Below are 14,899 nucleotides of genomic sequence, written 5' to 3' on the forward strand. Positions count from 1 at the left end.
CATATGAACAAGTTGGACTCGATCTGCTCGGCCCGTTTCCCCGCTCGTCCAACGGTAACCGCTGGATTATAGTGTGCGTTGATCACCACACCCGTTACTGTGAGACCGCCGCCCTACCTTGCGCCACCGCTGCTGAGGTCTCGCTCTTCCTTCTTCGTGCTGTCATCCTCCGGCATGGACCTCCTCGAGTTGTTATCAGTGACCGCGGTCGCCAGTTTACGGCAGACGTTGTGGAAGAGCTTCTGCGTCTTAGTTCCTGCCATTTTCGCCACTCGACGCCGTACCACCCCCAGACTAATGGACTGGTTGAACGTACCAATCGGACACTCACGACCATGCTGGCCATGTATGTCGATTCCCGCCATAAGAACTGGGACGACGTGCTCCCCTTCATTACATACGCCTATAACACGTCTAGGCATGAAATAACTGGTTACAGCCCATTCTTCCTTCTTTATGCCCGTCCGCCTCGAAGCTCCCTCGACAGCATCTTACCTTTCTCTCTCGACACCGAGCCTTCTATTGCCAACACTCTATGTCGCGCTGAAGAAGCCCGTCGGATTGCCCGGATACGCACCTTAGCATCACAGCATCGCTCTAAGCAGCGTTATGACCGCCGGCGCAAGGATGTCTCCTACCTGCCCGGTGACGTTGTATGGTTGTGGACGCCCCTACGCAAGCGTGGCTTATCAGAAAAGCTGCTATCCCACTACACAGGCCCGTTCATCGTTGTTGCTCGCCTCAATGACCTCAACTATGTCATCTCTCCCCAATCAACGCAAGGACGCCGCTCAAGGACAACCCAGGTCGTGCATGTCGCACGGCTGAAGCCATTCCACTCTCGGGACCCCGATTGATTGACTGGCCCAGAGGGCTTCGTCTGCGAACGGGGAAATGTCACGTGCTGCGCATGGGCTCTGAGGAATAAAGAAGACGTGCGGCGGCTGGAAGTAGAAGAGGAAGAGAAAGTCAAGTATCCTGCCGCCGGCGCACCAGGCTCCTGTCGACCTGCCTTGTAAATATTTTTTGTAAATAGAACCTGTAACAATATCAATAAAAAACCACTTTCTGCTACTCTTCATGATTGGTTTCAGCTTTCGGATTTTGAGGCTAGCTTGCCGGAACAAGTTGAGCACAGCCAATCCAATTCAATCCAAGCTTAATGGCTGGCGTAGGCAGTTTTTGTTCGAATTCAACTAAGTTTCCTCTGCTGTGCTCGCCGTTGCGCATTTTAGCCCTTGGCCCGTTTATGGGAAGTCGCGAGGACGGTTTCCAGAAGTTAGAACTGCGCTGAAGCTTAGAAATAATGCTGTTACGCAACAAAACTCTGCTGTGGCGGTGTTGCGCGTAGGTGTCAATCACTTGCAGGGCTTGCGAACCGGTCCCACGTAGAGGTAAGTTCGTCCATAGCCGTCTCATGTGTCCGATGTGGGAAATTGCGGCGCCTGGGTCGTGCTACTTGCGCGGCTGTGAGCGGCATGAGCGCACTGCTTCGAAGCCACTGCCTCGAAGCAGACGTGTAGCGAAGCGCCCACCGAACTGTACGCAGAAGATTTTGTTCCGGCAGTAGTTCACATTGCGTAGAGTTGTGCCGCTGTGTGCGCGTTTGCTGAGCCTGTGGCAAAAAGACGCTCGGATGCAGTTTACATTTCCGCTGCTGGTCCCTTGAGGCGCAGGCTCTATACGAAAGTTTTACATCCGGTCAAGTTGTCGCTGGAACGATTACATGCATCGATGGATCACACCGCCGTACCACGCCGCGATGTTTACGTCAGCCGTTTGGCGTGTCGTTCGTTATCAGCTGACATTCATTCCGGTCAGCCCATCAGCTCGGAGAGGCGGATCGAGCATGGTTCCTTGAGTTGAGAACAGAATTGTGAATCAGGCGTCCTTGGCAACTCTTGTTCTTGCCACCAACGTTTGGACGCAGTTCGCGCGAGGTCGCAGATGTGTACTGCATATTGTAAAGAAATTAGCGCAAGAACGGAGACAAGGAAGGAGAGAGACGTGACGATTAACAAGCGCTACTACGAACTGTTTTACAGAGGTGCAAAGCAGAGAATACAACCTTTGTCCATAAAGTTTCGGGACTGATTTATTTTCTTCTCTAGGAATGATTCCCCAAAACAAATGTTGGTGCGTATGTGTTTCCTGCTATCCCCTCACCTCTTTTGTTTCACTTCTTCAAACTGCCTGCTATCCTATATTTCCGCTACCCCAGCTCAGGTGCCGCCGTTTAGTGATGGCAGATGCCGGGGTGAGCAAACATCTTTTACCTTCCTTTTTGTTATTTTAAATAAATAATCACTATATATATATATATATATATATATATATATATATATATATATATATATATATATATATATATATGTAGTGCCATCTTTTAAGGCTAACGTGAGCTATATATGTTAATTGCTATGACAGCTGCTAGATGGCACTATATGTAGAAAAATACGTTGTCACTAGTCGTCTGCGAGTGAATGTGAACTGTGAGTGAATGTGGAGAGATGGACGTCCACCTCGAACAGCGTGTATACATAAAAATCTGTCTGAAGCTTGGCAAGACAGCCACACAGAGGTATGAGTTCCTTCGTGACGCTTACGGCAACGAGACATTATCGCGGGCGCAAGTTTTCGAGTGGCACAAGAAGTTAATTTCGGGGAGAACATCGGTGGAAGACGACACAAGGCAGGGGCGCCCTTCAACCTCACGGAATGAAAACAACATGGCTCGGATCAGGGAAATTGTAAAGCAAGACCGCACCATTACAGTCCACATGCTATCAGATGCTCTCGACGTTAGTAGGACAATATGCCACCAAATTTTGCGTGAGAACTTGGGTAAACGAAAGCTGAATGCCAGACTTGTGCCGCACTCTCTCATACAGGACCAGAAGGACACGCGGTCATCAGTGAGCGCCGATTTGCTCTCCGAGGCAGAGAAGGATGCTGCATTCGTTGACAGCATCATTGCTCAAGACGAAACATGGTGTTTTCAGTACGATCCTCAAAGAGGCAGAGCGCTGAATGGCGGTCCTCAATCTCTCTGGCGTTGAGAAAGGTGCGGCGACAGAAGACCAAGACAAAGACGATGCTGATAGTTTTTTCCGATGCCAGAAATGTCATACACCACGAGTTTGTCCCGCAAGGGCAGACGGTGAATAATGAGTTTTATATCCGCGTGCTCCAACACGTGCGGATGCACTGCGACACTGTCACCCTGACTTATGGGCACCTGGACAATGGAGCCTTCTCCACGATAATGCAAGGCCGCACACTGCTCTCAGCGTGACAGAATTTCTCGCCAAGCACAGCATTACTGTACTTCCCTATCCGCCATACTCTCCTGAGCTCTCCCCATGCGATTTTTTCCTGTTTCCTCGTGTGAAGGGAGCCCTAAAAGGTCACTGGATGGGGAGCGTGGAGGCCATTCAAGGCGCCACGACAAAGCAGCTGACAGCCCTGCCAAAAGAAGCGTTTTCCATCTGTTTCCAAGACCTCAAGAAGTGTTGGAAGCTGTGTATAGACTGCAAGGGAAACTGCTTCGAAGGGGTGCTGCACAAATTATTTCAATGTTAAACACATTTTTTTTAATGGTCTCAGTCTCTGAACTTTACGGACAAAGGTTGTATAAACGAAAATATGAGCATGCGCAAAGACGAAAGGCAGTACAGGCACACGCTGTTTGATTTGGCAAAAAGAGAGAGAAAAACACATTCAGCATCATAAATTTGCTCTGCCATTCACGCAGCAATCGGATATCTTCTTGATATGAAAGGCCTCTAGAAGAAGCCGAGCCTTTACATTGACGCTCCCGCTCAGAATCATAGTTTTAAAATCGTGCCCTACACATGCCAACACGGGAAGAAAAATTCAACATAAGGTTTGAGTTTTTGTCATTATTTTCTATATTTTTTGCATGTTCCCATAGCCGGTCATTTCTGCAGTGGCCAGTTTGGCCCTAACTCAGTTTCGCAGCTCTCCATACCCAGTGGATGGATAAGGCTGAATCCTTTAAATCGGGTGGTGGTTCAAGCCACCTACATGACTTGTGAAATTTTACTCTTGTCTTGATTTTAGCCACCAATCAGATAACCTTCGCTTGGTTACTTCTACCCGCTTAAAACCTACTTTTCCTTCTCTGTCCCTAAACCCCAATGCTTTGAACAAATCAGCCCCGCTGCCTTCCACTGCAGGGTGAAGCCCTTTACAGAAAAGTATCAAGTGTTTACCTGTTCCCTCCTCCTCTCCTCAAGCACCGCACAAGGTGTCTTATCTCGTGGTACCTGACTCTATGTCTTAGTCCACAAAACTTTTTCTCCTGGCCTCGAACAACAAAGAGCTTCCCCTGCAGTTATAGATATTTTCTGCTTAAATATCCTGTATGTTCCCAGTGCCGATTTCGTTAGCATCTCTGTTTTCCACAGAGCTCTCTCTAATTCTTTTACCTTTTTCTTAACTGATAATTGCTGATTTGCCTCCCTACTGCTGTCCAGATATTTGCTTGTCAATTTTCTGCTTTGCTTTCTCCATTTCGTATCAACATTCCTTATATACAGGTATCTGAAAACTTTCCTAGCCCACCGCTTTTCCTCCATTTTTCTCAATCGCTCCTCAAATGCTATCTTACTGCTGGCTTCTCTGCTCTCGAACGACGCCCATCCCATATCACCCTGTACCCCCTGATTTGGTGTATTGCCATGTGCTCCCAAAGCTAGCCAGCTACGCCGTGTTGTTTGATTTCTAACCTTGCTTGAACACCTGGTCTCATGCACAGGACCGCATTGCCGGAAGTCAGGTTAGGAACCATCACCCCTTTCCAGATCCCTCTTACCACTTCATACCTATTGTAATTCCACAGTGCCCTATTTTTCATGACAGCTGCATTCCTACTAGCTTTATTCATTACATATTTTTCATGCTCTGTCAAATACTCAGCACCATTATTTATCTACACCCAAGATATTTGTACTCATCCACTACTTCTACCGTGAACTCCTGTATTCTGTGCTCGCCGCCCTCATCATTAAATATCATGACTGCAGATTTTTCCTTACTAATCTATCTCCCTCTGTACCACAAATGTCTATCAACTTCTGCAAATCTTCCTTGTTGTCAGCCATTAGCACTATATCATCCGCATACATTAGTCCCGGTAATGACTGTTTAATCCATTCGCCTCTCTTGAAAAAAGAAAGGTTGAAGCCTAGTCCGCTCCTTTCTAGCTTGGTCTCCAACCCTTGCAGGTACAACATGAACAACAAAGGAGACAGAGGACATCCTTGCCTAATCCACCACTGTATCTCTATAGACCTCCTGCATGTTTGCAAACAAATGAGGTGGCGCTGCAGTTGCTGTTGGGCTCGCGGTAGGCAAAAGGCCAGGGAGTGGTGTCGCAAAGAGGTGTTGAGCGAGGGTTTTCAAAGCTTGTAGGCGCGTTTTCAGTTTCTATGAATCACAGGAATGGTTGATGCTTTCAACTTAGTAATTGCTCGAAGTACACGAGCTCACGTTGGCCACGTGCGGCGTATTCAGAGAAATAGTTCTCCACTGCAGTGTATTGTATATATGGCTAGTAGTAAACAGAAAGCGTTTCTGCCTTTTGATTTCTATGCTAGGCATTAATAAAGTGACAACTTTTTGACACTCTGCACTCGTAGGAATGAATTTACTTCGGGACAGTAGTGAGGGGAAGTGCTGGCGTTGTTTCGGCGGAGCAGATCGATGTGCGCTCGCCATCTGTTGACACACGTGTCACGCAGTGCGAAAAGTGGGGACAGCGTCGTGTCCCCGATCTCCTCTGTCTCTTTTAAGCGCGGTTTTTAGCCGCAAGATCACGCACCAGCTAGGTCGACTTCTCCCCTTGTTAAAATGGTCTATTTGGTGAAAATTTGTGATTTCTGAAATTTTCTTTCCTAGCCCTGCGGTCTTCTGTTCTGTGACGAAAAATTATGGCAAGATATTAAGTAGAAATTTATAAATTACGCTTTTTTGATGCGCGATCGTTGAAAATTGTGAGGTAATTTCTTTGAGGTTTTCTTTGATTTCAGTGCCGTAATTCTTTGACCAAAACGAAAGCGAAGCGGCCGTATACGAGGGAATAAACTTTAAGGTTCGTTTACTGACCTTTAACATTTTCTGCGATTGGCATCACTCACCCCTTCGTAATTTCGTATCGCATGAAAATAGAATGATTCTATTTGTTGCAAACGATTCCGAAGACATTGACGAGTGTAATAAATCTTGATTTGTTTTCCTACACATGCAGTGCTATGTTAGTTATTTTTGTAAGAAATGCTTTCATGTAACAATGCATGCATAAGTACTGATCATCTAAATAAAGAACCAACCGCTTCATCATAGAGAACAGGGCTTTGTGAACATGCTGGCATAAAAAAAAATTTGCGCACTTTCTACTCAATTATTTAAGACCTTGAGGTGACTTAACGAGGGTAGTAATTATAATTACCGAAGAACTGCACCAGGTATACCTAAAAATAAAAGGTATTACTGAAACTAGCGTAGCAATTTCATATTTGCACCTAATTTAGTTACATATCGCATACATAAATAATAAAACACTTTTCATTGCCGTGTCCCCTCTCAGCTCGCCACGTGTCTGTTAGTAGCACGCCTGCGGCTGCTTCTTTCCAAACAAGCTTCGCTATCATGTACTACCTCAGGAAACATGACACGTGCATCATGCAATGAAAAAGCATGTGGCTTTTAGCAGACTTAAAGGTGCGATATTCTATGCACACCAACGTGACCGCGCAAGATTGACACAACTTGCCAGACTTCTTTCTACTCGAATCAAATAATTACGTCGGTCATATCAAGAAACAGTTTCAAGTAAATATTATATGCCATGAAACGTGCCATTAAAGCATGCTGTGCTGTTAACAAAAGAACACATTTTTTGGGGGCGAGTGAACCTGGCGGCGCCCCGTGCATACCGGCTCAAGGTGATAAATAAGTGTGCAGCTACATATGTGCTTTTTTTTCTTTGCACAGTTATAAGCGTACTATGCTGATGTTCATGTGAATGAACACAATAACTTGCATGCTATTATATGACTCCCAGACTTCGCGCTTTACTTCCGTGGCCCATTCCCTGTTAGCCACTTTCCTAATGCGGTATTTATCTGCGAGAAACCTATCGAGGCTAATTTCAACTTATGCTACTGTGCGGATTCAACAGTGACGCAGGTGGTTAATACATGCTGCTTCTGCAGTGCGCAGGCATAATGCAGCAGCTGAAGTAGGCACGGGCAGGCGGAACCTGTTTTGCCTACCATGCGAAAGTCACTGCTGACATCAGCGCCACCGCATCTTCGTGACGTCGGAGAAGCGTTTGCGGGTCGGTGGGCTGGAAACGCCGATTGGTCGGTGGGATGCGTGTCTGCGTGACGTTTATTCGCTTCGCCCTCGTTCTCAACCGGATGTGGGGTCGCCGCGCCTCTCTCGGCCTGTCCACCGCATCTTCGTGACATCGTGCAGTGCAGGAGGTCTATAGGCCCTGATGCATTTTTTTTTCATTTTATGAGCACTCTGTTACCTTTATATGTATCTTTTAAAAGATTATTTACTCCATCTTCCACATCCAATGTGCCCAGTATGCCCCACAAGTACTCTTGAATAACGTTGTCGTAAGCTCCCATAATATCCAGAAATGCTAGCCATAGGGGCCTGTGTTCCTTTTCAGCAATCTCTATACACTGTGTCAATGAAAACAGATTGTCCTCCAACCTCCTTTGTTTCTGGAACCCATTCTGTAGCTCCCCTAGCACCCCCTAGTTCTCCACCCATGCCTGCAATCTGTCCTTTATAATCTGCATCACGACCCTGTAAACCTCAGATGTCAGTGTTAAGGGACGGTAGTTACTTGCGTCAGCTTTGTCCCCCTTTCCCTTATATATCATGTCCATTCTACTTATTTGCCACCCATCAGGGGCTTTGCCATCCGCTATCATTTTGTTCACTACCTCTATTAATGTTTGCTTGGATTTTGGTCCTAGCTTCTTTATTAACATAATCGGAATACCATCTGGTCCTGTCGATGTGCTCCTTCTCTTCTGCCCTTCCCACTCTCTTTGCACAAGTGAAGCAATTGCAGTAACCGGTCTATCTTCTTTTGATAAATTATGTGCAACATTTCTTTCTTTGAATTTTCCTGTCATCCTTGTTTCTATATGTTCCATTGTTTCATCCCCTTCTAGCCGAATACCCTGATCTGTAACAATAAACCTTTGCTATAGCCTAGTCTTATTACTCATTTTTTTTAGATCTTTCCAGAATTCCTAAGCTGCTTTTCTATTCTTTTTATTTACTTTTGACATCCATTGGGCACCCGTTCTTCTAATTTTCTCATTAATCAAATAGGATGCTTCTCTTCTACATTCTATGAAGGTATCCCATTTTCTGTTTACTTCAGCTTCTGGTTCCCCCACCTCTTCTTGGAATATCTGTGTTCCCTGGACACTTCCTGATGTTTCTCTGTCGCCTTCTCGACCGCCTCATCCCACCAACGCTTGGGTTTGTGTCTTTTCCCTTTTGGCTTTACTCGCACCTTATCTAGCTCTAGTTTAATAATCAAGGGTTCGACAGAATCCTGTCTGGTGAGGGGGAAGCATATTGGAAGCATAAGAAACATACACTCGCCAAAGAAAAAATATTTAACACATGACGTTTCGAGACCCGTACGGGTCCCTTGTTCACAATGAGGATGGGCGGAATGGGCCGCTACTTATAAGCGGACTTGACTGCACAGTGAGTGGGCGTAGATATCGGGGAGATTCCCTCTCAACCTGTTGATAGCATTCCTGGTCGTCTGTATGTAAAATGATTCGAGAAGTAATCGTGAAGATAAAGATTTCTTCGTGTCCAAGATTGTGGCGTTCTCCCAGTCAATGGAGTTCTGCATCATTTGGGCATGCTGTGCAAGTGCGTTGGAGGAAGTGCGGCTTTTCTTGACGTCATTCTTGTGTTCCCTTATTCTTCTTTTAAAATCGCCTGACTCGCCAATGTATGATGCATTGCAATCCTTGCAGGGGATCTTGTATACAACGCCGTGGTAACATGTGCGCTCTAGGCGGTCCTTCAGGTGACACAGCTGCTGTTTCAGCTTGCTGGACGGTACGTGTGCAATTCGAATGCCTTATTTGGCAAATATTCGCGCCAGAGCCTCACTTGTACCCCGGGAATACGGGACAGTCGCGCGTTTCTGTTGCCCAACAAACTGGGGCTGAGCAGGTTCCTTACAGCGGCGTTCTTGATTGTTTAGCATCTGACGGGGGTAGCCATTATTTTCAAGGTCGACGCGAACTTTCTGCTGCTCGGAAGAGAGAAGGCCAGGACTAGAACATAGACGACCAGCTCGCTTGAACAGAGCGGACACGACGGAGCGTTTGTGGCCTATGGGATGGGCAGATTTAAAATCGAGGTACTTGCCGGTATGTGTGGGCTTTCGGTATACGGTAGTGGCGAGCCCATGGGGAGTGCGGAGAACGAGAACATCGAGAAAAGCAATACTTCCGGCGGCTTCTTCTTCCATTGTGAACTGAACTGTTGGTTGAAAAGAGTTGAGGTGGTCCAAAAACGGTTTGACATTCTTCCGCTGAATTACGCAGAAGCAATCGTCCACATACCGTAAAAACACTTTCGGACGAGTATGAAACGATTGTAGGGCCGAACTTTCAATACACTCCAACGCGAGGTTGTCACAGGTTACGGGCACAGATGCACCCATGGCCGTACCAAACACCTGCTTGTAATATACGTTGCTGAACACGAAATATGTGTTCTGCAGACAGAAGCTTAAGAGGCGGCACAGATCAACTGCTTCAAAAGGCGTGCGGGATGGTAGTGATTGTTCTTCTTCCAGTGTCCTCTCACAGCATTCAACAGCGAAGTTTACTGGAACGCATGTTAACATCGATTTCACATCGAACGAGACCATGATGTCTTCGTTGTTAACTGCCACGGCCTTGAGTTTAGCAACGAAATCAGCTGAATCTTTCACGTATGTCGGCGTACATCTATCAAGAGTTCCAATAACCTGGTGCAGATACTTCGATAGGTTATACAGTGGGGAACGCGTGAAGTCAACTATCGGCCTGAGTGGCATGTCCGGTTTATGAATCTTAGGTAAGCCGTAAATAGCGGGTGCTGAGCCGTTACGATACAATAGCTGGTAGTAAAGGTAAAGGTAAAGGACAAAGGAAACGCAACCGTGATATTAGACCCCACTCAGTACCTTTCAAAGATGTCCGAACTCCTCGAAGATGTGGTCACCTACTTCAAGCTTATCCGGGATCCCACGAAGAAAATACAAACAGAGCTTCAAAAACTACTAACGGATGTTTTCAGATTTGTTCCTCCTGCGAAAAAGCACCTTTACTACCAGCTATTGTGTCATAAAGGCTCAGCACCCGCTGTTTCTTGCTTAACTCAATCAAATGGCTTGTGTTTTGTAGCGCATGCTGCACTGCATAGTTCTTATAATATAAACAGATCAGACAAAGTTTCAGTGCATGGGTGCACTCTAAGCTTAGAAAGGAACACAGTGAGTGTCATGTTTCACAGATTGCCAACCTTACACGTAGAAAGCTGGTTAGCATGAGCAGTCAGTGCATGAAGTCTGGCTACTCGCGTGAAAAGGGGTTGTTAATGCAGAATGCAAGCAAACTGCCTCCGTCGTCATCTAATCAGAAGCGCTTTTCTTGGGTCCTGCAGCACCCTGGAATTCAATGTTAAATACCCAATATTGAAAGTATATCTAAGCGTTGAAAGGGCATCACTTTAAGAGGAGTTAATTCCATGAACAGAAAGAATTTATCAATGCAACAACAAAAAAACGAGCACACATGCAGTACGGTCAACAACACTAGTGGCATATGCACAAATTAAATGAGATGCAGCAACCAACTTTGAGAACTTCATAAAGTGGACAAAAAAGGATTCCAAGAATCGATAGCAACCCATATAACGCTGCTTTCTCTTTAGTAAATATTTAATTATGCAGCAAAATCTATTAATTTATTACATCCTTATTTACATATAAACCTCGCAAAGTGCTAATATGCAGCGCATGTATTATACCATAGTTGAAAATGTTATAGTACTTGTGGTATGATATACTGGGATTTAAGCAACATTTGTAATTTTCAAAAGCAAGACAATTTATACACAGAAGGCTCTCCAGATGCCGTTTGTCACACAAAAGTGTGCTTACGATGTAGAATGGTAAGCGCTCTGTGCGCGTGCAAGCCTATAAAGCAGAGAGAAGGCTTCGAAGGGAGAAACTCTAGTCGCCATACTTTATACATGACTGAGCAACAAACAAAACAGCGCACTACACATACACCAAGATAACACAACAGAATACACCGCAGTCCTACCACAACTAATGGTCCTCACGCGTAAACCACAAAGTCACACTCATACAGTCTTGCTACCAAACGCAGGTGGTTCGCACGCTATCTCGGACGCAGAGTACGGACAAAAACTCAGGCGGTATCTTGTTTCAAGAGGCGCCGCTGTTCCACGAGAGGAGTGTTGAGGAGGATCAGTTGAAGGGAGTCGGTGCTGCCACGTCACCTTAGCTGGATGTTGGCATTGGAGCGTCCTCGTACCGGTGACGAGGTCTGGGAGGTAGCTACAGCTGCTGGCTGATTCGTCATTCCGGAGGCGTTGACACAGGGCCCGCGTTCCGTAGACAGGGTTAGCGTCGAGATCCATGGGACCGGGACATCGGCCGGTGGGGACCACGCCTGGTCATTAGGCCTCACGATCGAACACCTCCTGCAGCAGCTGACGGCCGTGCGCCAACGTCAGCACCTAGACCGTTCCTCCACCTGTCCACCCCTCCTTTTATACGTCCACTTCATTTTCTCCTACTTCCGCCTCGTTTTTGGTTTCGTCGTTGTCTTCTCCATCTCTTCCAAAAATACCACTGCCACTCTCTTTTCTTCCCTCTTCTCTTTCTCTCAAGTGCCACGTGCCAATTAACATGCCTTTCTTTAGGTCCAGTATTTTACTCATCCCTCGTGACACCGTTCCAGACGCTTACCTGAGCTCTTTTCGAGCTTATCTTTGAAACGCGATATTTCTTCCGTCTTTTTCTTGTTAGCTGCCGCAGCCCGCAGCAGGGCTTTTCTAAGACATCACGTCTTTATTTGTTGAAGACGTTTTCTTTTTTCTGATTTTCTTGTGTGTCGTATTTGTATGCAAACTTGTCGCGACGTTGACACAGAGTAGTTCTTGTGATGTCTCCTCTCTCTGCATAAGCTTTGAGTAGTGACTCCCTCGCACAACTTAATTTCATTGACCTGCCTCAGATGACCTTCCACGTCACCAGCACTCTCAACATGATATCAGAATTTTTTGTGCACCTTGTTGTCCACTTTGTACATGACAGCCGCTCATCAATCAGAATGGTCTTCCCAACAAGCAAGTTCCTCTCATTAGATAGTGAGTGTGAAATATCCCACATCGTTTGTCCGTTTCCTCATCACAAAAATACTCAAATTTCCATTACGTTGTTGGTAATGCTGTGGACTCCAGATGATCAAGAATAAAATCCATTTGTGCAGTGCAGGTGACAGGTTCGAATTGCGCTGATACGCTATTGGAATCCTGCAAGTTCTTTTCCGGCACTTCTGTCGCCACATGCAGGAGCAGCGTGATCCATTCAAGGCTTTCTCTTCGGCGTAGTGCCTTTCGGCTTTTAATTATGTGCCAGCAATGAAGGAAATAACCTTGGGAGGGCGCCTGGTATGAACATTCATTTCCTTCTCTCCAAAAATACTTCCTTACCTTGGACTACATGATTTGATTTAATGAGGTTTTGTCTCAAAGTGACTCAGGCTTTGAGGGACGCCGTAGTGTAAGATTCCGAATAATTTGGACCACCTGCATTTCTTTAATGGCCACTGACATTGCACAGCACACAGGGCTCTGGCATTTCGCCTCCATCGAAATGTGACCGCCGCAGCTGGCATTGAACCTGCGACTTTTGGGTCAGCAACCGAGCTGGAACTGCACGGCGATAATGCCTTAGCAGATTTTATTCTTCAAAATGCAGATCACAAACATTGCATTTTGAAGTCAGTTTTTGATCTTTTATGCAAGTGTATGGTCCTGTGATGACCCCCATAATGCGCAGGTCCACACGGGACGGAGAGGCAAAGAGACACCGTATGGCTCAGTTTAAACAAACATATATTCAATAATTACACATGATTAAGGTTATACATCAGAGGCTGGGGCGTCCGAGCTTACGTGCCGACGACTTCATGGGGGCGATGGAGTGGCTCCGGAGTTGGGCTCGAGCGGTTGCTGGCAGAAGCTGCACGCCGTCGGGCTTCGGCGCTGAAGGCGCTCTTGGCGAACGATGTCGTCCTGAGCGTTCTTCTTCCGTTTCTTCGAGGATGGTTCACAAACCCTTCCTCTAGTGTCGTTCGGCTTGGAAGATGAACAGGAGGCGAGCTTGTAGATGATGACAGCAGAGCATAATTTTACAACATACATATACAGATAGTTAAACTGGAAAAAGCAGAACTGAATTTACAAAAGAACAAACTTTGCACTACTTTACTCATCGACCGGGCAGGTTAGTGCCTAAGTAGCATCACATTACATGCTAAGCATGGAGCCCCAGCACAGACTGGCCTGCATCCGTTTACATGTGCTTTTAAGCACTTGATTAACAAAGGACTAAGGGCGGTCATTTCCAGTGGCCCGCCCAAAGCATCAATTCTCCAATCCAAAATAACATGCGAGATGGGGACAACCCCTTGGGTTGGGCTTAGCCTCGACCCCAGAGTCTGTTAACATCATCATCATCATCATCAGCCCTACTACACCCACTGCAGGGCAAAGGCCTCTCCCATGTCTCTCCAATTAACCCTATCCTTTGCCAGCTGCATCCACCCTTTGCCTGCAAACTTCTTAATCTCATCCGCCCATCTAACCTTCTGCCGCCCCCTGCTATGCTTACTTTCTCTTGGAACCCACTCCGTTACCCTTAAAGACCAGCGGTTATCTTGCCTTCGCATTACATGCCCTGCCCAAGCCCATTTCTTTCTCTTGATTTCGACTAGGATGTCATTAACCCGTGTTTGTTCCCTCACCCACTCTGCCCGCTTCCGATCTCTTAACGTTACACCTATCATTTTTCTTTCCATGGCTCGCTGCGTTGTCCTTAACTTAAGCTGAACTCTTTTCGTTAGCCTCCACGTTTCTGCCCCGTAGGTGAGTACCGGTAAGATTATGCTGTTGTACACTTTCCTCTTGAGGGAAATTGGTAAACTGCCACTCATGATCTGCGAGAATTTGCCATATGCGCTCCACCCCATTCTTATCCTTCTAGTTATCTCCCTCTCATGATCCGGATCAGCTGTCACTACCTGCCCTAAGTAGACGTATTCCGGCACAATTTCTAGGCTCTCGCTGCCAATTGTGAACTGTTGTTCCCTTGCTAGGCTGTTGAACATTACCTTGGTTTTCTGCATGTTAATTTTTAGACCCATCGATCTGCTCTGCCTGTCTAACTCGTTGATCATGATTTGCAGTTCACCTCCTGAGTGACTCAGCAAGGCAATGTCATCAGCAAATCTCAGATTATTTAGGTATTCTTTATTTATTCTTATTCCCAACTGTTCCCAATTCAGGCCTCGAAATACCTCCTGCAAACATGCGGTGAACAGCATTGGCGAGATCGTGTCTCCTTGCCTGACGCCCTTCCTTATTGGAATTTTATTGCTGACTTTATGGAGGACTATAGTAGCTGTGCAGTTGCTATATATATCTTCCAGTATTTTGACATAAGGCTCTTCTACCCCCTGATTATGCAATGCCTGTATGACTGCTGAGGTTTCCACTGAGTCGAATGCTT

The 14,899-nt window shown here is 46.2% G+C and overlaps 1 protein-coding gene across 2 annotated transcripts in view; it reads left to right on the forward strand.

Annotated features, from left to right (window-relative positions):
• Window positions 1-1,148: 1,148 nt before the first annotated feature.
• The window catches only part of LOC144106643 (uncharacterized), a 65,706-nt gene continuing 51,955 nt past the window's right edge, over window positions 1,149-14,899 (forward strand). For both annotated transcript variants that reach the window (XM_077639483.1, XM_077639484.1), the window contains exons 1-2: window positions 1,149-1,394; window positions 8,438-8,538. In XM_077639483.1, the coding sequence (XP_077495609.1) occupies window positions 8,492-8,538 (47 nt within the window). In that variant the 5' untranslated portion in view covers window positions 1,149-1,394; window positions 8,438-8,491. The remainder of the gene's footprint in view (window positions 1,395-8,437; window positions 8,539-14,899) is intronic.

Source organism: Amblyomma americanum, chromosome 10, assembly GCF_052857255.1.
Source record: "Amblyomma americanum isolate KBUSLIRL-KWMA chromosome 10, ASM5285725v1, whole genome shotgun sequence".
Taxonomy (NCBI): Eukaryota; Metazoa; Arthropoda; class Arachnida; order Ixodida; family Ixodidae; genus Amblyomma; species Amblyomma americanum.